Source organism: Hetaerina americana, unplaced genomic scaffold (genome assembly GCF_022747635.1).
Source record: "Hetaerina americana unplaced genomic scaffold, ioHetAmer1.1.p SCAF_4, whole genome shotgun sequence".
Classification (NCBI taxonomy): Eukaryota; Metazoa; Arthropoda; class Insecta; order Odonata; family Calopterygidae; genus Hetaerina; species Hetaerina americana.
The window spans coordinates 25145161-25168287 of NW_027286985.1; the positions used below are offsets into that span (position 1 = coordinate 25145161).

General features: G+C 36.0%; 3 protein-coding genes across 8 annotated transcripts in view; 1 reads left to right on the top strand and 2 right to left on the bottom strand.

Moving 5' to 3' along the window:
- Window positions 1–10148, bottom strand: part of LOC139691920 (WAS/WASL-interacting protein family member 2-like) — a 36739-nt gene extending 26591 nt beyond the window's left edge. For 2 of the 3 annotated variants that reach the window (XM_071589868.1, XM_071589866.1), the window contains exons 1-5: window positions 9982–10148; window positions 9160–9372; window positions 8629–8781; window positions 5637–5713; window positions 1140–1238 (exon numbers count right to left, since the gene is read on the bottom strand). In XM_071589868.1, coding sequence (XP_071445969.1) covers window positions 1140–1238; window positions 5637–5713; window positions 8629–8781; window positions 9160–9349 — 519 coding nt within the window. In that variant the 5' untranslated portion in view covers window positions 9350–9372; window positions 9982–10148. The remainder of the gene's footprint in view (window positions 1–1139; window positions 1239–5636; window positions 5714–8628; window positions 8782–9159; window positions 9373–9981) is intronic. The other variant, XM_071589867.1, reaches the window with a different exon arrangement.
- Window positions 10149–10187: 39 nt separating this feature from the next.
- On the top strand, window positions 10188–21240 carry LOC139692598 (RNA-binding protein lark-like). 4 transcript variants are annotated; one of them, XM_071590871.1, is made up of 2 exons: window positions 10188–10272; window positions 15535–21240. In XM_071590871.1, exon 2 carries the CDS (start codon window positions 15667–15669, stop codon window positions 16783–16785), a length of 1119 nt encoding a protein of 372 aa, XP_071446972.1. In that variant the 5' UTR covers window positions 10188–10272; window positions 15535–15666; the 3' UTR covers window positions 16786–21240. The 4 variants fall into 4 exon arrangements, 3 of the variants coding, with proteins under 3 accessions (XP_071446972.1, XP_071446973.1, XP_071446974.1); XM_071590872.1 differs by lacking the exon at window positions 10188–10272 and adding an exon at window positions 10387–10437; XM_071590873.1 differs by lacking the exon at window positions 10188–10272 and adding an exon at window positions 11095–11217.
- A 770-nt stretch (window positions 21241–22010) lies between these two features.
- Window positions 22011–23081, bottom strand: Blos1 (biogenesis of lysosome-related organelles complex 1 subunit 1). Its single transcript, XM_071590535.1, has 4 exons — window positions 22711–23081; window positions 22569–22641; window positions 22270–22487; window positions 22011–22192 (listed from the first exon to the last, which is right to left on the bottom strand). Exons 1-4 carry the CDS (start codon window positions 22784–22786, stop codon window positions 22173–22175), a joined length of 387 nt encoding a protein of 128 aa, XP_071446636.1. The 5' UTR covers window positions 22787–23081; the 3' UTR covers window positions 22011–22172.
- Between the last annotated feature and the right edge of the window lie 46 nt (window positions 23082–23127).

A 23127-nucleotide genomic window follows, 5' to 3' on the forward strand; every position in this document is an offset into this window, starting at 1 on the left:
ACCCTTAGGTTAAGCTGCATGCAAAAAGATTGGTAGAAGAATAGATTAAAAATCCAATATATCAAAAGGAATTACTGCATTTTAACATCCTTCGGCATCTAGTAATCTTTAGGACACATGTCTAAAAGCTATCAGTGGATTTAAGTTAATGAATAAATAGTAAACTCTCAATTATCTGTGCTAATGGAAGCACAATGTGGCACATATAATCGAATAACATGGATAACCGAAATATACAGAATATATGATCGTGATATGGGGATACATATGGATTCTCTTTTTTTAATTCGTGTGACTAAGTACTAGGTTTTTCAGCTATGGAAAATAGATATTTTTTCAGATATTTTAATAGGGTGGTATCATAGATTTACAATGCAGAACTATTATAAAATGAATTGTAGAATGTATTTTCCCAATCACACCTACATTACATCTGCCAAGGAAAAAACAAATGACTGGCAAAGGATGAATTCAAAAAGAGGATCACGGATAGGGATTCATATTCATCATATGATACTGATTAAAAGAATTCAGTATACACCGTTATAACGACTTATTTTTTTGCATAGTAAAACTATGTATTTGATCAACTTACAAAGCAATCTGGAATTCTCAGGTCTAGTGAATGTGTGAGAAACGTATATGAAAAAATATGTACAACACAAAAATGTTTCATTAAAACATATTATAGAAATGACAAATTTTGATTTTTTGAAATAAAAAACTTTAAAGAAAGCTGAAACGCATTTTTTTAAAAACCTTTTGTCTAAGTTTCAAAGCATTTGATTACTTTTAAGATTGTGAATCAATTACATTTTTGAGGTGCTGGGAAGAGGGTAGCACCCTTAATCTATAAAATGTATAATCTGCACACAGATAATCAAGAGCTTACTGTAAATGGTATGCATAGTGAAACTTAATATATAAACTGTAAAAGTTGATCATGAAGATTAATCATAAATATTATTTCTTGTCAAGTTTCACTGAACAAGCCAATGTGCAAACAAGGACTTGTATTCTATTGTTTCCGGCTCAACTTTGTGGAAGTTCATGTTCATTTAATGAAGGACTCATATGTTTGAAAAAAGTGAACCATTTAGCTCATAGTTGGAAGCTTGAATTGCAAAAAGCAAACTTACCGATGAGATATTTGGCTTTTGGCAAGAGGGGGGAGGCTGGGGAGGAGGACCTCGATTCTTTAAATCTGCCGGGAATGCTCGACGAGCTGTCTCTGGCTGCTAAAATAAACAATGAACTCAAATCAGTAATTTAGAATCTTTATCTACATCTACAGTCATAATTCAAAGTACACAAAACAAAGAACCCAAAGTATATGAATTTCTCCTTGCTTTTCAGACCTGGTTTAAGAAATAAGATGAAATTCAAGTTGAAAATTTGAGATTTTGTTTTAACTAGTAATTTTGAAGCCTATTATTAACGTCCGTGGCAATATTAACCCTTAAGTTAATGTAATGACCTAGTAGCACCAAAAATGAATATTGTGCATACATTTTATTTACCGTATCAAAAGAATAGCTTCTACATTCTAATTCAATGTCTTGTAGCCTTATAATACATGCATATGAATTCTAATAATACTGATGCTAAAATGATCAACACAGCCATGGGAACAATAATTAATGCTAAACAGCCAAGAAATTCTTCTGACAACCATTAACCATTATTATCTTCATTTTTCACTTATTGGAATGAGGTAGGCTCTTCTGGATTCACAAATGGCTTTTAAACGACTGTAGCACAAAAGAGTACATAAAAGCTGAACATCGCAGAAGAAGACACTTGCACTCACAGCAATACACACAGAAATAGAATCACTTAACAGCATAACATAGATTTCCAGAAATTCATAATCACTGGACCAAAAGGCCTTTCAGTTGCCTTGCTTTCATGTTCTGAAGTGTAACTCATGAATTCAAGTTTAAATGCAATACTGTAAGATTATATCCTCTCTTTAAAATCCCATGAGGATATTATCATTTCAACTTTTTGTGTGTTGCAGAATCTCTCTCATTATTTCGATCTTATCGACTTCAAAGCAGCAATTTTCTATGCCTTTACAACACTCTCATGCTACCTAAGGTTCAAGCATATTGACTCAGAGTTTATCAGAAGAGATGGGGATCGAGATTGTGCGGTGGCTATTATACTGGCTTCCCAACCAGAGGGCGTGGGTTCAAATCCCGGCAGTGTTGAATATTTTTCAGAGGTTATCTCGATCCCTACTTGAGGTGCTTTGTGGAGCGCACTTTGAGGGAGTACGCCATTCGTCAGATGGGACGTTAAGCTGCATACCCCTTGGGGCCTTCCGTAAAGAGCAGGCTAATGCCAATCCCGGGTTTCTCTGCACCCTTTCTTGTCCACCCCAAATGGTGCAAATAACCTCAGCTGTCAGTTGCCTCCCCTAAATAGTACTACTATTACTCGAAAGAGATACAATGTATCTATGCATAAGTAAACTAGGGGTGATATCCCCATTAGCCATACATGAATTAAGTTCCACTGCAGCATGACCTGAGAGATGAAACTAAAAGCCCTACATTATATATATATACATGTTTATGATTCACCGACAGTTATGATTTATTATTTTTAGGTAATCTACCAGTTAAGGTAGGTTTTTGGACAAAATATGAAAACTCTGTTGCTTAATACTATTGACTCAAAACAGTGATATTATCAAGATTTGTAATAAAGGCAATCATTTGATATGCCTGATTCATGGAAAAATACTAAATAGTAAGTATTTTCCCAGTGGATTGACTTGTAGTTATAGGTAATTTTATACTTGTATACCCCCACCCATAAGCAACAGGCTGATTTTAGAGCTAATTTTGGAGTAAAAAAAAGTTTTATTATGGGCTGGAAAATATAGTAATTGTTATGTACTTCCAATGCTGGCCACTCATTATCATGACGCAGGCATTTTTCTTGATATTCCACATGCCATACCTTTTCCAGCTATTTTCCACCAAATGACACCTGTCTACAAACAATTCTAATACATTATAATTTATAATACCTTTTTCTGGAAACATTGACTGTTTATATGAAGAGTATTCCTTGTAATCATAAAGTTTTGGGAAAATTAAAGGGCAAAAATGAATGAGTTAATGCAACAACTCAAGGTAGGTCAGATCTATTTTACCTACCATATTAATGGTTAAGGTGATCCAGTTAAAAGTGGAGATATATGTGATCAATACTGATATTGGAAATTATTAGAGGAATAACACACAATAAGCCATTTCACGTAGAGGATTTTAATAACGGAGTCTTAGCTGAATTAAACTATAATTTATCACAGATGACATTCACTTCATTGCACAGCTATATGGCTGGATTTCAAAGAAACCCGATTGTAAAAATTAGACTGATAAAATAAAGCACTCTTGACCAATTGTGGCACAAACGAAAGTGAAAAAAGAAATTTTTCTCAAACCCTCTAACTTTTCTGAATATAAATTCAATGGACAACTTAATGTTTGCTCATTCATCTGCATAAGCACATTCAAAACTAGACATCCATGTCTCATGTGTCTCACACTTAATTGTTAAATATGTAAATGATCTCAATATTAAAGTCATATATAAGATCCTCAGGTAGCCAACTCAGAAACATCATAAACAAAGAAATATGTCAGAAAATACACAGAATGAGTCTGCACAAAGCATGTACTGCTATTGAAACAAAAATTTCCACAGACCATTCCTTATTTGCATAAATTATTCCCTTGTGAATTTGGAGAGTAAAATGAGAATGAAGTTGTGGAAATAGTTAGGACATTAGAATGTGCCATAGTCAATAATTGTATATAATTATTACCGCGGGCCGCGGTAGTCCAGTGGGTAGAGCGTTGGACTGCTGACCAGATCCCGGTCAGCAGTCCAACGCTTGGGTCCCGGGTTCAATTCCAGGGCAAGGCACTCTGGGCACCTGCAGCTCCACCCAAGCTAAAGTGATTTTTCGGGTACCAGCTCTTCCTGGGAAACAATAACCGGCACAGAGAAAGGAACCGGCCCCCTACCCTGATGTGTGAATTTTCACATGCCATATAGGGCTTAGTACTGGGTGATCTCTGCCATCACCTGCTAAACCGACCTTCGGGTTGATTACTGTGTTTATAATTGTTACCATTGATAGAAAAGTATTGAAATATGAAGATTTGACAGAACTGATCAAAGTAGGAAGGCAAAATTTCTGAGCCGTGATGCCAATGCATTGAAAGTCTTCAAGACTAAAACAATGGTGGAGTGTTTTCACTTCATAGAGCTCTGGCAGGTTTACAGACACAAGGCCCAACTGAACATTTTGGCAGGATTCCAGGATAGTATGTGAGACCTTTTTATAGACGTAGTTATTTGGTAGTGACTGATGACTATTGCCACTTGAGTGATACTTTGTTCTGCAAAATGGATTGGCAATATGATTGGCTGCAAAGAAGATTTTTGGGCACCTTCAAGGACAGAAAGAAGGACCCCATTAATCAGTGAAGAAGGGATCAAATCCCTGACATCGTCATCTCAAAATGATTGAGCTAAATAACCAATGAAAAGCTATTGCCTGACCTAACACTGTCACAGTCCCAGAACTATTAGGGGATAAGTGACTGAGATATGGACTTACGAGGTGGTTATTTTGCACTTCATGAGCAGATGTGTTTACATTGATACGGATATCATACAGAGTAAAATTGTAAAATCATTCTAATCATACCATGAATTTGATCAACTTGCCTGCATCTGTGACAACTGAAGTATTAGGTTCTTAGGTAGTAGATGTTCGCCGGTATATTGGAAACTATCTTTGTTTGTATGTTAGCGCATTTCTCTTCTTATTTTCACATGGTTAACTGCTTTGCCATCATAATTTTCTTCACAAGAAAATATTAAGTTTAGGCTTTGTTTCAGTAGGTTGAAACACTCATTATGTGATAAAACATGATTATCATTCAGTTAAAACAGCTGGTGAAGTCTTAAATTGGCCTAAACAAAGAATAACATTTTTTGCAATCATGGTGGCCATATAGATAAGCAAAATATTCATGTATTCCCTCATTTGGCAGCTCATCTACCTGTTGTCATATCCTATGTCATGAAATTATCAGGCAATGGAAATATTCTTCATAGAATGGGCGTGGCTGCAGCTCTGGTTCAACTTCAAACATTCCATTCCTCACAAATATAATTCTGAAACTTCTGCCGAAGCTATTTTTCATGTATCTTAGTATAAACCATAACACAGTAATCAACCTAAAGGTCAGTTTGGTAGGTGGTAGAGTTCACCTAGCACTAAGGCCGCTGGCATGTGAAATTCACCCATCAATGTAGCAGGGCCAGTTCCTTTCCATGTGCCGGTTATGGTTTCCCAGAAAAATTAGGCACCCAAAAAATCACATCACTTGTGTGAAGCTGCAGGTGCCCAGAAAGTCTCATGCGGGATTGAGCCTGGGCCCTCCGATCAGCAGTCCAACACACAAACCCTGGACTACCGCTACCCACATCTCTAAGTATGTCAGGGTGTTAATATTAGATTTATAAATTTGAGCAATCCTCCCTATTCTAAAAAAAATTTCAAAAGCATCAAGAACCACCATTTAAAATAAAACAATGCCTACCTGCGGAATGGTAGTATTGACATGATCTGACCCACTGCTGCTACTACTGCTACTATTCGTGGTTGGACTAACACCACCTGTAAGATAAAAATAACTATAATAGAATTTTATCAACAAGAGAAAGATTAGGTTATATTTATAGAAGCACACACTATATGCATGAATGCATTAAAATTTTTTTAATAAGTTTTTATATAATGGAAGTTTGAGTGTAGATTGCGTCCTCATATGTGGAAGTGGTTTAACTCATGCCAGGGTTGCACTATATTATTGGAATACTGTAGTGAAAAGTTGTTGCGAAATGCTGTTATGAACAAGGTAAAAGTGCTAAGGCAATATTGGAAATAAAAGGGTGGGAGCCACTAGTTGACCATAGGCTTAAATACAGGTTAACTTTACTGTGTAAATTTAAGGCAGGTTACTTATCTGGGGATGTTCAAGACCTATTACAGGCCCCTGTTTATTATGGCAGACCAGATCACCAACTTAAAATTAGGCAGATTTATTGTAGAGAGGATAGATTTGAAATGTCATTTTTCTCTCGAACCAACAGAAATCACAAGAGATATTACAGCAACCGCATAGGAGATAAGTAAAATTGATAGGGTATATATTTTGTTGATATCCTGCATGCTATTCTTCTTATTTAATAGACCCATATTTGTAACAGTTCCACAGTATGATTTGAATAAACATATTCTTTTATAGAAGAGTGTTACACGGAAGTACTTTCTTTGGTGTGATTTAAATGCTTGAGGTCATGATCAAACTAACATGTGAGTGAAGGTAACATAATTGCGATTGTGCATGTATGGCTGGTGACCTAACACCCCTGCCACATGACCTTGCAGCGGTTTGCAGGGTATTGTGTAGACAAATAGAGTGATTCTATCTTTGAATAAAGGCACAAGGACTAATACGAAATTTAAGAATTGCAGAGCAATTATTTTTGAGTGTAGTGAGGACTGTGTTAATAGAGCAGTTACAGAAGGTAACCAACGACAGATGTGGAGTAAAATGTGATTAGATACTATGGCATGGTTCATCTGCTTGCACTCCAGTAAGGTACATGGAAATGCAAAGAAAGGTTGTGAATTTGAAAAGGCATAAAACATAGTAAACAGAAGAACTTGGGACAAAAGGATTGGAAAAAAATAAAGTCAATGTGCAGCAATTGAGTATTTGACAAGAAAATTATCTGAAAATGTCAGTAGAAGGGCCATGAGAGTTGGTTTGATATTAAACATATTGTACTATTACAGAGTATTTTAATTTTGTTGTTATCGAATAGCTATGCTCATAGCAGCTGTGATGGACTGAACAGATGAGGTATGAATGAAAAACTCAGGGGTCCAAAACTTTTCTAGTACTGCAGGCACAATTTCACATATTATAGTTTTCCTTGCTCTTATCAATTACGCATACATTTCTACATTTTAATTGATCCAACAAAACTTTTACGACTACAGCATTTGTTCATGAATGTAAAACACCTGTATTCAAAATGTATTTACCTAAATGATAGTGGAAAGAAAAAGAGATATAACGATTGGAGGCCAAAAGGAATTAGTGGTAGAAGGCCTGTCTTCCAGTGGCAGACGATGATGGATTAGGAGGAATTGTTGGTTAACTGATGACAGCAAAAGGCACTTATGTTTCCATGCTCTGGCAATAATCTCAAAGACAGATTCTAAGGCTCCTAAGTAGATCATAGTATTAGAAGACTTATTTTGAGGACATTTTTAAGGAAAGAAACCCAGGTTATATGGAATTAGCCAAAGGGAAGGTGAAGAGCATTACAAACTGACATTTTCCCATCTGATCCATTCTTTCATGGCTACAAGATGCAATAAATTCATACTAATTCCCTAACCAACATTTGTTTTACAAAGACATCTGTTGAAAATGAAGTATATATTATACATGGCAATAATAACATTTTCCCATTACACTCATCCAGATATTGGAGACTCATATATTGGTGTACATTATAATTAGAAATGTATGGTATTTTCCAAGAGCTTCTTAGACACATTCAATAGATCTATACAAAAATCCTGGAATATATATCATTAACTGTGCCGAAAATAAATTCTGCAATGCATATCATTAACAAAACTAATAATACTATTTCTATTTTTTTCAAGGATGATACTGATTATATATGTTGATTCTCAGTTTTTCAAAAACAAAACTCGCAAGAAAATGTGGCATTTTCCCATTATCTGAGATTATGATTTTTTTTCTCACTGTCCTCTGAAAAGTGGAATATATCATGCAGAATATCAGGATGCACTCATATGTTTCTGTGTCATATCATTTGTTTCTCCAAAATGGTCACCAAAACAAATTATGAATTAAGAGAAAGCATAAACTAACTTCTTCAGGAGTCTGATTCAATATACATCTGAGTTTTTAATTATTACATTTTAACTTCAAAGACAACTTATGTAAAAATAAGGCAAAGGAATGTCATTAGCTGCAAAAAAATTACCACTGTTAAGATAATTATGATAGCGGCATCCATATTATGACATATTGTGGTATCAATATAGCTTTACTGACAACCATATAGTATTGATCTTCTGATCCTCTGTGAATACACTAAAAATGCAGTGTATTCCGAGAGGATTATAGTCACCCATTTATGTTAGCGATATCAATATTATTTAGTGACATTCCTATATTCCTGAAGCATATATTCCTTTTGGACGACTATGAGATTGATAGATAAACATTTATAATAAGATAATCATAAAAATTCTAATTTTAGTATGATACTTGAATTGCTGATTTTATCATGATAGAGATGAAATTGCAGTCTCTTTATAGTGTGTTATAGTGATGATGTTTTGCTGGTTGTTATTACACATAAAAGTAAGAAAGAAAATTGTTTCATGATGGGGAAAAATAATATAAATGTAAATATTATGTCAAGTCGCAAGTAATAAGCCTTTTAATTTTAGGCAGTAAATAATTATTTCACACTCACTAATTCCACGACCTGTAGGTTTGAGCTTTGGCATGCCTCCTGCAAACAGTCCTCCAAGACCTCCACCAGGTACTCCATTGCTCTTGACTTCATTGTTTCCACTATTGGCGGTTGTTCTTGACGACGTTGAAGGTGTAGCAGTGTTACTCTTTCCTATAAACACAATTAGGGAAAACTAATGAACTTCATAGCATTTTTTCCTAGAAATAGAAGCAATAAGCCACTAACTAATTGTTGAAGCAACGAAACGCCAGAATTATCCATTGTTTCTCACTTTCGTTTAATGGTAATTTTCAGGATAAAATTGCAGTAAACAATTACTAAAAATAATGATTTAGTAAATCCCATTTCGAAACTTTTTCGCCATGGATTTAGGACGTGTGACTTACGCTTACTGAGAAGTTCTCTTTGCACGAAGAACAGATACAACTTAATGTCCAAAAGGGCAGGACGTCTCATCAGCCAGTCGATAATTTGTATTCAAAATGATATCTAGCAATAAAAAATCCTACGGGTAAGTATAAGACATACCTGAAATTAATGGTGAACTACGATCATTTGTGACTGCTTTCTTCAACCTGGCACCTTGTCGAATCGACTGCAACAGCAGATCACGTCCTTGGAGATCACCTCCGGATGATTTTGAACATTCCTTGGCGTTTAAACCGAATGAAGGGGTCGGTGGAGGCCCAGGAGGTGGAGGCGGTGGCGGAAATGGCATTGCAGATCTCCACTTTGCCCAACCTATTCATTACAAATATTAAGTTTTTGGGTTTCCTTTATTTAACCAATACAGAAACATTTTCGCTTCTAACCACAACAGAACTAGGGCAATGAATCCCATTGATCGAGCTTCGCCTCATTTTGGAAACAGTGCTCAAATATAAATGCCTTGATTTTGAAATTAAAAACAAAACAAAGAACCGGAGAACCAGCCACTAATCTCAATTTAGCTTTCACTAACACAGGAAATTCAAATAGGAATGATGACAGACGGGTGATACTGATTCAGTTGATGACTAACACTTCTGAGTCACTAATACGTGAGAGATTATCAATCAATTTATTATAACTAGCGTACCAAAAGTACTGCGCAAAATAGTAGGCCATAGATAAATTTTCTCTTTGTCCACGTACTTCGTGCTTTCCTAAAATGGTAATGAGATCATGACATTCCCACCGATTAATACACTTTAAGATTAACACAATTTGGAGTTAACGATACGCTACATTTGAATAAAACCACACAATACAAAGGAATGGGACTACTTCCTTGCTACATTATATGGTTTAGATTTAAAATATGCTGTACCTAGCATGAAACTTTCGACTTGTATTGACGTTTTTACTCACTTGTTTCTACCAAATATTGATGATAACAACGGGTGTGTCACATTGGCCAACGGCTACATCTCCGACAGATAACTCATGAATGACTCAGTCACTAGGCTTCTACCAAATTAATAAGCTAAGAGATATCATATGAACAATAATAGTGACTTCCACCTTCGAGCAATATGGCCGACTCCGTGGGTGGGATGAGATAAGTGTACCTCATTCAGCGCCTCATGGTGTTTAATTACGAAAGTAAGATAAACGCCGTTTCATCATTTTCCACGTAGACTTCGCCGTGTTTTGACTCAGGTAATTCGAGTATTTAATTCACTTGTAATATAATATCATTATTGAATTTATCCGTTATCTATTTGTTTGGGAAAAAACTTGGGTTGAGTTGAGGCAATGTGATTCTCGAAACAAGTGAAAGGCTCGTCTTAGAGACTAGTTGGGAGTGCCAGGGGAAACGAATAAGTAAGAAAATTAAATATTCATTGATATTTTGTATTTATTTTATTCACATCTTACTCCCCAGTGATTTATTAGTTGGCAGATTTGTTTGTGAAACCTCTTAGCATATCATGACTTAGTTTTGGTGAACTCGTTTGGTGCATACGTAAGCGGCCGGACAAAAAGTGATATAGCTAATCTTTCTGTATTTTGATCACCGATTGTAATTCCGTTTTATGCATATCGCTGTGTTATGGTTGAGTAGTTTGTAGTGGGATATTAATGATTTAAGGTTGTTAATTCGCATCTTGTTATTAATCTAGCATCAGTGCGGGTGAACACGGCTAGTGGTTCTGGCTAATGGATTATCACGCAAATCACCGATTTAATTTATTAAATATTTATGCAGTTATAGAATTGCTTCCAGTCTATTGTGTAACCTTTTACCAATGCCTCCCACGTTAAATACATTTCGCATAAATTTCACTAAGACTCAGCGGTGTTATTGTTACTCTAGATATTCACAAAATGGCCGGTTTGTCATTCGCGGAAGCCAAGATGGAACGAAGGCTGCTTAGCTTAATAGGAATAGGTCTTCCGAAGAGAGGACCAGTGATTTACTACATTTTGGGTCGTTTTGTTCTCGGCTTCTTCGGATAATTAACTTAGTGCAGCAATTGTTTATTTTCAGTTTACATTAAATCTCGCCTTATTCCAATCAGTTTGCCTGATTAACATAACCAACGATTCTGAAATCTTATATTGGGGTACAAAACATAATATTTGATGGCATTTACTGCTTGTGTAAGTATTCGATCTATATAAATCCCGGATCTTACCAGGCCCTTGCTTGCGGTGTGATATTCATTATTCACTTCTCCTTTGTCCCGAAATGAACCTCCTGTAATTCCATCGTTCATTGGGCACACCGACGTGTAATATGCACAGAAGGTTGAAAAAGGGTACCTCGTGTGGCGGGTATCGTTATCAGTTATTTCGGTTAACCTAATAGTTGCGTACGCTCTTGAGATTGATGGATGTGTCACATTGATGTTTGGCCGTCATATTGTCTATTGAAATAAATTTTAGCCACGCATTGTAGAATGCGTTACTTTTCCCAGTTTAAAATTTTTTTCTTGAAAGTTTAATTAAGATGTTAAATAGTGGTGAAGTTACCCGGACTTCTAATTTCGACAACTGTAACAGGTTCAAAACTTTCAGAAAAAAATGTTTCTTCTTTGGGCCGGTTAGTAGGTTCCTAAGAAAAGCTGCCTTGGTTTGTAGACATTGGAACCATGAGGGTTTCAGACTAGACTTCAGTTTGAAGTATAGGTCATTCGAGTGGAACAAGCCGCGTCACATTAGTAGGCTAGACCACTGCGAAAAATAGACTAAAGTAGCAATCGCTTTAAGGAATCATTAATCTTAGTGTAATTTGGGACCCCAACGTAAGCAAGCGATGCACCAAACAACAGTTAGTGCTCAAATACCTGGTACCCCATGCTACCCAAGGGCTGCTTACAGGGTAGCTGTAGTTCGAAATTTTATCGTCGGCACGCAGGAACGTTGGCCAATATGAGTTTTATGTTATATTAATGTTAGGCATGTATTGATGGTGTCCATACACTAATTCATCAACATTAACGAGCTTGTGCGTGTAGTAGCATTTGATGAACTTATTGTACGAAGTATAAAATTGTTTCCAGAAAGCTATTCATGCATTGGAAGTATTTACAATTATGGCATGTTTGTCTTCGCTGGCGGAATTACATGGTTTGATGGCATTTATTTATGGTAGTTTACTGTATAGTAGAGTACACTTGTGCTCATTCATCTGTTTGCCAAAAAGCACATTTTCAGTGGTTTTCTGAGGGATAATTTTGATAAGGGGAATTATGGTTTTCAATAATCAACTGACTGCATGCGTATTTTGGTGTTACTTTGTGTATTAACACTTGCCTTTTGATTTCAGGCTTTAAGTAAATCGTATGTGTTGAAAGTCTTAATTTTTATATAGTATTATACCCAGTGAATAATACAAACATGAGCTCTTGGCTAGTTTTCTTTAAAGAATGGGGTTACATGTATCTGAATTTCAGTGGTATCAAATATGCAGTCTGGGAAGGGACAAGTTGATCCTGGTTTCATGTGGAACGTCTGTAGATAGTGGTGATGAGATAAAAATACTGAAAGAATATTTTCCAGAATTTGACTCCTTGAAAAGTTTTTTCATTTACGCTAGTACTTGTTGTTTTCAATGTTAATTTTATATTAGCACAGTTAATTATAGATCAGGTCAGTTATAAACATTGAGAAAAACCTAATTTTGGAAGTAATAGTAAAAACGTTTCCATGTGGTATAAATAAAAACACTTGATCAACGAATACTAATCTATGAAAATCAGTTTGTGCAGACCGGAAATGTGTCCCCAGATGTGTTATAAGTGGTTTGGAGTTTCCATTGTGATAGCAGAGATGTTGAAAATTTATCTTGTGTAGGTTAATAGGATATTGCATGCAGAATGAATTTGAAACAATATTTTATATAAACTTAGTTAATTTGTGTTTTAACCTACTTTCATCAAAGATAAGTATCTAATCTTGAGTTTATTTCAAATGTTATTTTTCAAGTACTATGTTCTGGATGAATGAGTTATAGAATTATATGTTACAACTGATATTATTTGTAAGTCAAATTTAAAATAATTTGTCATCTTTATTTGCCTACAGTTAAGTTTAAATTTAGGTTTCACCTCGCGGTAATAATGTCCCAGGCAAATAAGATTTTAAAAATGGTTTATATTATCTATATATTTAAGCAGCACATGAAATGAGTGCTGGGGTTGGGGGAAGGGAAAGGTATTGCATGTAGTGTTGGTACATTGTGTAGTAGAAAACATTCTAATGATCATGCATTCATAATGTGCACTACCTGTTTTCATTATTCCTTTTTCCTATCTGTTTGGGAGAGATTGAATTTCGTGTTTAAAGTTCACTTTAATTTAATATTAATCAAAGTTAAGGGGGTTGTGTTAAAAGTAAAATAGTACAAGAAAATTCCTTCTTTCGATGTCTTTCTTCAATGGCATTTTTCCCCCTATGTTCAGATTTTTGATTGATTCTGATTCAAATTGTACAATAATTGTCCTTTCTCCTTTTGAACTTGTTAATGTGATCCTTACACACTTGGATAAAATATTGTTGTGGATTTTCCTTATCAGTAAGAGGAAAGCAAATTCCATATGAGTGGAAGTTTGTTTTTTCTTTGCATTTTTTTTGTTTTGCAAAATAGGTTTTGCTGAAGATGATGTATATCTTCTATGAAATTGAAGTATGTTTTACTAAATAAATTTGACGTGGAAAATCAGTTATGCTATTTTAATTAAAATAGCAGAGTTCCACAAGGTTAAAATGGATACAGTTGACCTAAGAAATTCCTTTTGGTTTTTCCACTTGATAATATTTTATTCTCTCAACCACAATTTCAACATACCTGAAGGCTGCTGTCTGTGGAATTTCAAAGTGTTGGAAAAAATTTTAAATTTTCATTTCAAACTACTTCCTCATTCTCCAATAATCACATACTGCTGAAAGAAATGGTATGCCAGTTTCTAAATACTCATGGAAATGCAATTATTTATGTTTCCTTAGCTATTTGTTAAATTTTTTCTTGCATGAAGAGCACATGAGAAATTGAAGGAAAGGGGTCCATTCTTAAATCAAATTTTTTTGAATCCTCATTTTACAGAAGCATCATCTTCTCACACATTGTTATTGCTTTTTAATGCTCACCATTAGTTTTCCTAGTGTTATATATCTTACTCATTACATATTCTATGGTTGTCTTTGCCAGCAGTGTGCTTGGTTCACAGCTTCGCACACGTGTCTGGTGTAATAGTTTGTGTATATCTTCTAATTTTTTTATTGCAATGTTTCCACTTCAGACTTTAAAAGGGAAATTCAGGTGTAAGCAATAGTCAAAATTTGAGATTTTCTTAGAACCACTTTTGACAACCAAAATTATAGAGACAAGTTTACAGCATGAAGTTGAATAACTTCAGTTAAAATGAAAAATTGTTGCAATAAGGGTAATGACTGGGAAATGGCCTATGCATTTGGGGAAGCAAGATTCCCTGCAAATTTTCCTCTCTTCGTTTTGTTAATTCAACTTCAGATTTCATATCATTCCTTCTACACCTGAAGTCCACCAAATTAGTGTTGACAATTATTTCATTGACCATGAGCAGGGTTAGATGGAAATGCATTATTAGCTGCTGTTTTAAAGTATAATAAAAATTCCCTTGTTGAATTGGTGAGGGATTAGAAATTTGTTTGAAGTAAACTGTTCAAATTATAGGTACAAATAAAAACATAAAAGTCCATGTAATTTTGTGCGCATTCCAAAGAAATGATTGTTTTTAACTGAACATATTTGGTATTGAGGGAATTCCTGCTGTCAAATGTATGGGAACAGATTTACTCCTGTTACTCTTTGCATTTCATGGTCTAGACAGAGCAGGTAGATAGTTGAAAATTGCAAACAAAGCGTAGCTTGCAGAAGAAGCAGCCAATGATAAGCTTACTAGGACTAATGCTCAAACTAGATTTTTCCTTTTCCCTCGAGAAATGTCACTTAAGCGAAACTGCATATAAATGATTGAATAATTTATTTGGAAGAGTGAGATTGTCTGTGGTTTAGTCCTCAGTGTTGGTAAGATTGTTTTGTTGAAATGGCTTCATTTATTTTTTTGGCACATTATTTATTTGTTATTTTTCATCCTGTCACCTTCCTATTTTGCTTGCCTACAAGCAAATGATTTTGGCATTTTATAATGTGTTATTATATGTTTGAATCCGAATTGCCAATTCTGGCATGTGTTTCAAGTCAGCATTGTTTTGTTGAACCTGCTGCAACTAATTGTGTGCTTCAAGGCTCTGTTAAGATGGGTACCTGGGAGTGCACCATCATTCAACTAAATTGCATTTCCATGCTAGCTTTATGTTGATTTAAGAATTATTTATTTAATGTTTACTTACTGTTGTAACAAGTACTTGTATTTTCTATAATTGAGCTCTTTAATTCAGCATTGTGTTTTCTCATTTTTCTTTTTTAATCCACAGGTGCACACATCTTACCATTACTGCAGTTCAGTGGACAACACTTGCTGAAAGCAGCTTCAATTCATAATCTTTTTCAACTTTTGAAATAATCGGGTAAAGGTTTTCTATATAGGACTTTAAAAGATTTCCAAAATGCCAGGAGCTAATAGTGTAGGCACTTTCAAGATATTTGTTGGCAATTTAACTGACAGCACCACCTCGGATGATATAAGACCCTTATTTGAGAAATATGGCAAGGTGGTGGAATGTGATATTGTTAAGAATTTTGGGTTTGTGCACATGGAAAGTCAGGAGGCAGGGCGTGAGGCTATTCAAAACTTGTGTGGGTTTTCGGTGAAGGGGCAGCTCATGAAAGTGGAGGCTGCCACGAGCCGTAAAGGACCACACACGCCGACCACGAAAATTTTTATTGGAAATTTGACAGATAAAGTCAAGGCTGAAGAGGTACGACAGCTATTTTCTAAATTTGGTTCCGTGGTCGAGTGCGATGTCGTTCGCAACTACGGTTTCGTGCACCTTCGCTCAACCGACAACATAAATGACGCCATTAAAGAGCTGAACGGTCATGTCCTCGATGGTCAACCGATAAAGGTGCAAGTATCCACAAGTAAAGTGAGACATCGTCCGGGAATGGGCGACCCCGAGCAATGCTACAGATGCGGCCGGGGCGGGCACTGGTCCAAGGAGTGCCCTCGTGGTTCGGGATTCTCACACTTGGGACCCGATCGTAATGGATTCCAAGGTCGAATGTTCGGGCGCGGCGAACCACCCTATCCGCCACCACCACCTCCGCCGTTCATGCGCGACCGGATGCTTGCAAGGTTTGGGCAAAATTACTACGGCGGATACTTTGTCCGCGGCTCTGACGACTCGCGGGACATCTTCGAACGTCGCTTTCCTTCCATGCCCCCGGGGCCAGGCGACTACCCCCCACGAGACCAAGGTCCGGCCGGACCACGGGGTCGCGACTTTCTGCCCCCACCCCCACCTCCCGGTCCACACGGCCCACCTCCGCCTCCTCCTGGTCCTCGGGCTCCCCTTCCCTCGATCGGCAGCTCCCCCGCCTCATCGAGGGACTATTTTGATCGCCCCGGTGGCTCGGATTTCGGCATGTTCGGTGGTCCGGGGGCCCAGTCATCCGCGGGTCGTTACGGCGCGCCGCGTGAGGACTTTAGCCGTGACTCATTCGATACTGGAAGGTCTGTGGCTCGCAGCGGGCCCTCACCCTCCCTTCGCTACGGGCCGTACTAGTCCGGTGATTTGCAAACGCGTCGGTTGGAGCTGCACGCGAGCCCGTGTCGCCATCCCTCTCGTTTCGGCGCCGCTTGTCTCTCGGAGGGACCGTGCACTGTGTTCCGGTTTCGAACGGGAGAGAAAATGCCGCGTCGAGTTGCCGTCGTCGCGTCGTGTGGAATTAATAATTTTAAGAGAAAGAACTTTATCCTGTTCATTTTGTGTGGAAAGTTTTAGTAAAATTAATTGATTTCTATTGAATAACTATAAATATGACCTCGGTGGCTCGGTTTTCCTTATTGATATAAGCCGTGTAGGCTTTTGTGACTTAAACGTACAGTTTATGTTTGTTATTAGAGCCTCATATCACCGGGGGTAGATGTGAAGATGTTTTATTTTAAGTAATTGTGACTCTCACTCAATGGAAACAATGGATTTCTATTCCGGCATTGTATCGTCGGTAATTATTCATTTTATGCTGTAGTATTACTTGTCAATCACTAAGTGCTTAAGCATATTATAATCTGACAAATTGTTGCAATAAAACATGTGGAATTCTTAAGCTGGTAAGGATTAGTGACAAAAGCCAACACAAATATTAAAAACGTGTACCTGTTCTCCCAGATGTACGTGAAATTCCGTGGTATTTGTGTGAATGTTTACTCGAATAATTCTTATAAATTTAATTTCCACATGTGCATACTAGTATTCAGAAATATTATCCTTGTTTTTGCATTGCACTGAGTGTGCATGCAGGATTTCTTTCATTGTTTGCCTATCCTGTTATTTGTCCAATTTTTTCTACTTGCTGTGCTCATTTCTTCATCAATAGCAGTATTTTTGTCCATATTTAGAGATCCACCTCAATTCAGTCAACAGTGATGTTTCACATTCTAGTTGTTGATCAAAGAATGTCATTGAAAAGGCTAACTAGCTGGTAGCATTTTGTAATTTAATTAATAAGTGATCAGGGTTTTTGTGCCTGAGAAAAAAGTAGATCTCTAATTTATAATCGAATTGTCCAGAAGATAAAATTCATGTTTCGTCTAAAATTCCCATAATCATCAGTGTATGGTATTAATTTTTTTAAAAACTCACCAAAGTATATATTTTCATAAGATTGGGGGGGGGCGGGTGGCAAATGTGCCAATGGCTTGGAAGGCGGTTTTCATAGTTTTATTTGTTAAATCTATGTGACATCTAAGTAGTACAATAATGCTCCTATTTTTTGTGTGAGTAGAAGATAGGTATTTTCTTAACTTCAGTGACAGCATGGTACATTTTAATGAGACGGCAGTTAAAAAAGTCATTGAATAAATTGTCCGTGAATTATAGGTTAGAATTTACCTCTTAATTCTTATTTAATGATGGAAAATTTTCTCTTCAATTCACATTATTAGCTAAATAAGATAAAAGTCATACAGAAAGATGAAGTTTCAGGAAGGAAGTTTGCTTAAGTTGCACCTTGACTTGTTGGAATTCCTTAGGCAGTTTTGGTGTATGTTCTAGTGTATTTTATTAATGACCAGTTGAAAGAAATAGGTAATCATAATCGTAGAATACATGCATTTACAGAAGATGAACCAGATTTCCGTAAGGGTTGACTAACTTTGCCTTAGAAAAATATGGAGGAAACAACTTGGTAAAAGATAGTTAATGGACACTTGAGTGAATCAATGCATATGCTTTAGCCCATGAATGTTTACCTCGCCAAGTATTCCAAGGGTTTGCAATCTAGCTCACTTGTGATTTTGGAAGCAAAACCATGCCACCTGACTTTGATGTGCTTCTAAGACTGAAGTGAGATGTTTATTTGCATGTGCCTGACTCGATCTAGATTTTCAATTTAATTTTCTACTTACGCCAATTTCTTGTGGTTCACTTGCAGAGTAGTTTTGTGCCTTTTTATGTGATTTAACGTTACTCTGTTTAAAAGTCAGAATTTTTTTAGATATAGGGGTGGTGAGGAGAAAATAAGGGATTATTTGGGGTGATGAGCTTTTGGTAAGTATGGAAGCATCTGGCAGCAAAAAATTTAACATTTCTAACTCTCATTTTCAGGATGTGCAAAAACATGCTACAACAATTCATATCATCTTGATAAATTTTAGTCAAACGACAAAAATAATTCAATAAATAACTTCATCCATTCCACTTCAAGAAAATGAATGAAGACATAATTTGTCTTTTGCCAATGCAAGTTCCTTACTTAACATGAACATTTCTAATCATTTCATAAAACAAATTTGTAAGTTAGCTTTGGTATTATAGTTAACCTAATAAACTGTGAAAGGTCAGTACTTCACTGTAATAATTTTTTATTCATTTCATTGAAAAACACACCTTGTCTCTTAAAAAATGAATATATATCTTTTGAAATTATCTCTATTACATTATTTACAGCTCATTCCTGGTTTGAGAATAGTGCAATGCTCGCATTACTGGCATAATGAATGTGTTTGAAAGCGAACATATTTCAAGTGCAATTAAACTTTGGAACAAATATAAATTGATATTATGGATCCAAATTTGAAAGAAGTATCATGAATGACATATATTCAAATATCATGTCCATTAGTGGTAAGGTAAATGAATCGTTGAAACCAAAGCTATGATGCCAGACACTGGTAAGTTTCCAGTTAATGTGCTTGAATTTGGGTGAGAAATAATTTTAGGATAGTGAAAAGTTGACACCTAAGGTTTGGTTTCTATATTCAAGTACCTAAAGAAATGGGTGAAGTACTAATTTGTCATCATTGAACTAGAATTTGTCTTGTGGTCACATAATGGGAGTATCATTGCTCGGTTAGCTAATGCCCAAGAGGTGAACTTAAAGTCTTGGTGTAATATACTAGTCTCTGCATTCTACTTGACCTGCCAGAAGACAGATGAATTGATTTCATCATAACGGTGTCTCTTACTTGGTAAGTGAGGTTCATATCCACATGTCAGTGTCCTCTGTGGGTCTAACCATCCACCATCACAAAGTAGTAAGACTCTCTCTCAATTTGTGTTGCTATTAAGGTTGTTATCTGAATACCTTCAAATTTAATTTCATTAATTGGACCTTACATAGCAATGAATTTTGTGTCTTCTTTATAGGTATCCCTTATCATTACAGCTTTTGTTTAGCTATGGGTGACCAATAAGTATTGGCCATAAACATTTTTATTTGAGAGACTGCATGCATAAGCCAGACCATCTATTATTTTGTTTGACTGCCGTTATCTTTATTTTTTTATTGAGATCTAAATGGTGAGAATTACTGTTTTTCATCATAAATGTGTTTATGTAGGTTTTATTAGTGTATTTGGTCGAAGAGGACTGTAAATTGTTGAGTATTGAATAAAAATAAACAAACTCTCATTATGAAATTCCTTGTTTAGTGCAGATTATTTATTAGCTCATTGAGAGAAATCTCGGGCATTATTATTTTGTAAGGAAATTTCTGGTCCCGTTTCTAAACAGGTTATGGAAAGGTCAGGAAGCCATGATGATTTTTAGCATTCAATTTATTAGATCAAGTCATTGGGATTATGAATGCAGTGTTGGCGAGCTCACCTAGGTCCTTTGAGAGTAACCATTTTTAGGAAGGAAGTTTCCTTGTGGAAAGTTTAATAATTGTGGGTAATACTTATTGAAATTTGTGTTCAAAATTGGTAATGTAGTGTTCCTCAAAAATATTGATCCTACTCCACATTAGAGTAGTCAAAAGACTAATCTTTTTCATGATTGAATTGGAGGGTGGGTGCACATCTTTGACCGACTAGAATTTTATCATTGTTGCAATGCATGTGAGTGGCATGAATTTTTATTGCCAATTGCCTTAAGCTTGATACAATTGAGGTTCCATTTGCTCCATTGATTAGCTAGAATACATACTTTATGAACCACCACACCAATGGTTTGGTGCCTAAAATATAGTTCGGAAGCTTTAATTATATACTTAATGGAAAATGACATAATTTATTTGACATTAGGATGTAACATTTCTATGAAATTTCAGTCTCCCATATTTAATATTGTATTCCGTTGACTCAGATTTTTTTTAATAATTCACGGAATCAGATTTCTGATGTTTCTCTGGTAGTTGATCATTGAATTGGGACTATTTTTTATACAGAAACTTGTGATTTCACGTACAATAAAATAGTTTACCAATTAACATTTCATGCAATGTAATAAAGGTAGGCATACTTCTTAAAATGCATTGTATTTGATGGGTGAAAATGATTGAAACCAAAGATGCCTTTGCATAGGTGGTGGTATTAGCCATTACATTAGAGGGTGTGATTCTCCGATGTGAAAAGGGTGGAGAGGTTAAACTTTTTCATCTTACCGAATTTTTAAAATTATTATTGATATTGTTTACAGGTGTTGTAAAATTTTTAAGGTGTCTAGTCTCCTTTAATGTTTGACAATATATTTATAGTTGTTTTTTTACCTTAGAAAATTCTAGACCAAAATAAAATATGGAAAAAGATTGGCCTTTTTTTCTACCTTGCTGTCAATTCCCATCAACGATGTTAGGCAAAGCACTGCAGTTTTCACAGCAACTTGAACAGTTATTCTTGCTGCACATACCATTCCATTTTTGGGTCTTCAGTACAATGCAACAGGAGTGTATCTATGTTGAGTTGGTAATTTTCCACAGACTTGGAAACTTACATGCATTTAATATGATCAACAGACAATTCCACGAAGTGGAGTGTGAAGTTTAACTGCTACAGGAGATTCTTGCAATAGAATTAAGCAAATGTTTAGGAACGTTTTTTCGAACGTTGATAAAAAGATTCCATAATAGTGTTTGGTAACATTTTCCATCATAACACCCAACATTGTTCCGATTAACCTGTACATAGTAATTATTTACTTCCGAGTATGACATTGAAATTTATTCCACGAACGTGTCTTCCGGGGACTCTTGGTGTAACTTTATTTAAGTAGCCAGTCAGATCAATTGTCCAATACGAGTTGAAGAAATCCAGTTGTTTGACAAGTATCAATTATGAAATGTTATAAAACGAAACCGATGGGACTTATTTACTTTCACTGCTCCATCCCGTGCATACGCCATGGGATGCACATCTATATTCCCTCTTGGATTAAGATTCTGACCAATAAACATGTGAACTTCCTGAACATAAACATTACAAAATAGTGGGACCCGACCCTGTCTGAGGTTGTATGGTACCAAAAAGTCATCACGTATGACCCGTGTTTGTGATAAGAATGACTTCGACTGTAGGTTAGAATAATTTTATTGATAGATTAAATAAAAGTAACCGATTCAAGGCATGACAGGCTCGTTTTTACAGTGGGATATAGACATGAAGTTTTTGATAAATCTTCCCTAAGCAATTAATTCGCTGGAATCAGACATTGCAGATGATTTACAGAGGCGTTCAAGCAGATTCTTGCGTTACTGAAACAGAATGAATTAACATTGAAATTCAATCTACTGTTAACCGCAAAAGCCGTTTGGAGTAAATTTCTTATTACCTTTGTATGCATATTCCAGTGCACTAGAAACTGTTCTCATATCTGTTTCGATGCTCTTGGCCCAGTTTTCAACATCTCCCAATTCTTTTAGGGCACCACTGAAACTTTCCACTAACTGTAACCATTGTTGGGTTTGCTTGGCAAAATTGGTGGCATTATGATGAAGGTGTTTTGCTTCTGTGTCAAGTCTCTTTTGATTCAGGTAAGCTTGGGCGACTCTACAAGTGTTTGGGAAACAAGTAATCACGCACTATCTCCACTTTGAAGAAAATAGGAGATTTCAATTCAATGCTACTCACCCAACATTTAAGTGATCGACCAAGGCTTGAGTCAAATTATTTGCCGCTTCAACAGCCTCCTTCCTTTTGTTCTCTGCAATACAACACTTAATGAACCTATTTATGTAGATACAAATACTACATGTCAAACTTATTCTCTTACCTTGTACTTCTTTCCTGGCAGCTTGCTTGACGTGATGCTCCTTGACTAACGACGACAGCATGGCCTTATCTGTCATTATGTTGGAATTGAAAGATTCGGCATTCAATAATGGTTATGTTTTCTTTCACTTTTCGAAGACGGCATTGATTACAAGAATGAAGACACAATACAAACACCAAAAGAAATTAAGTAATAGGCATGACCAACAGTAACGTAAAAAACATGATTTAAAACTGTAAGCCAGTGCGGATCATACCGCTGAATATGTCGATAACGATGATGCGTATCACAAAAATGTCAAAGATTTATTTGTTACTTTCCCTAGTCGGTTCTATGCTATCCTAAAATAATGGGTACAAACACAACTTTGAACAGTTGGTGTTCTTGTATATGAAAGTCGAAACTACTTCTCCATCA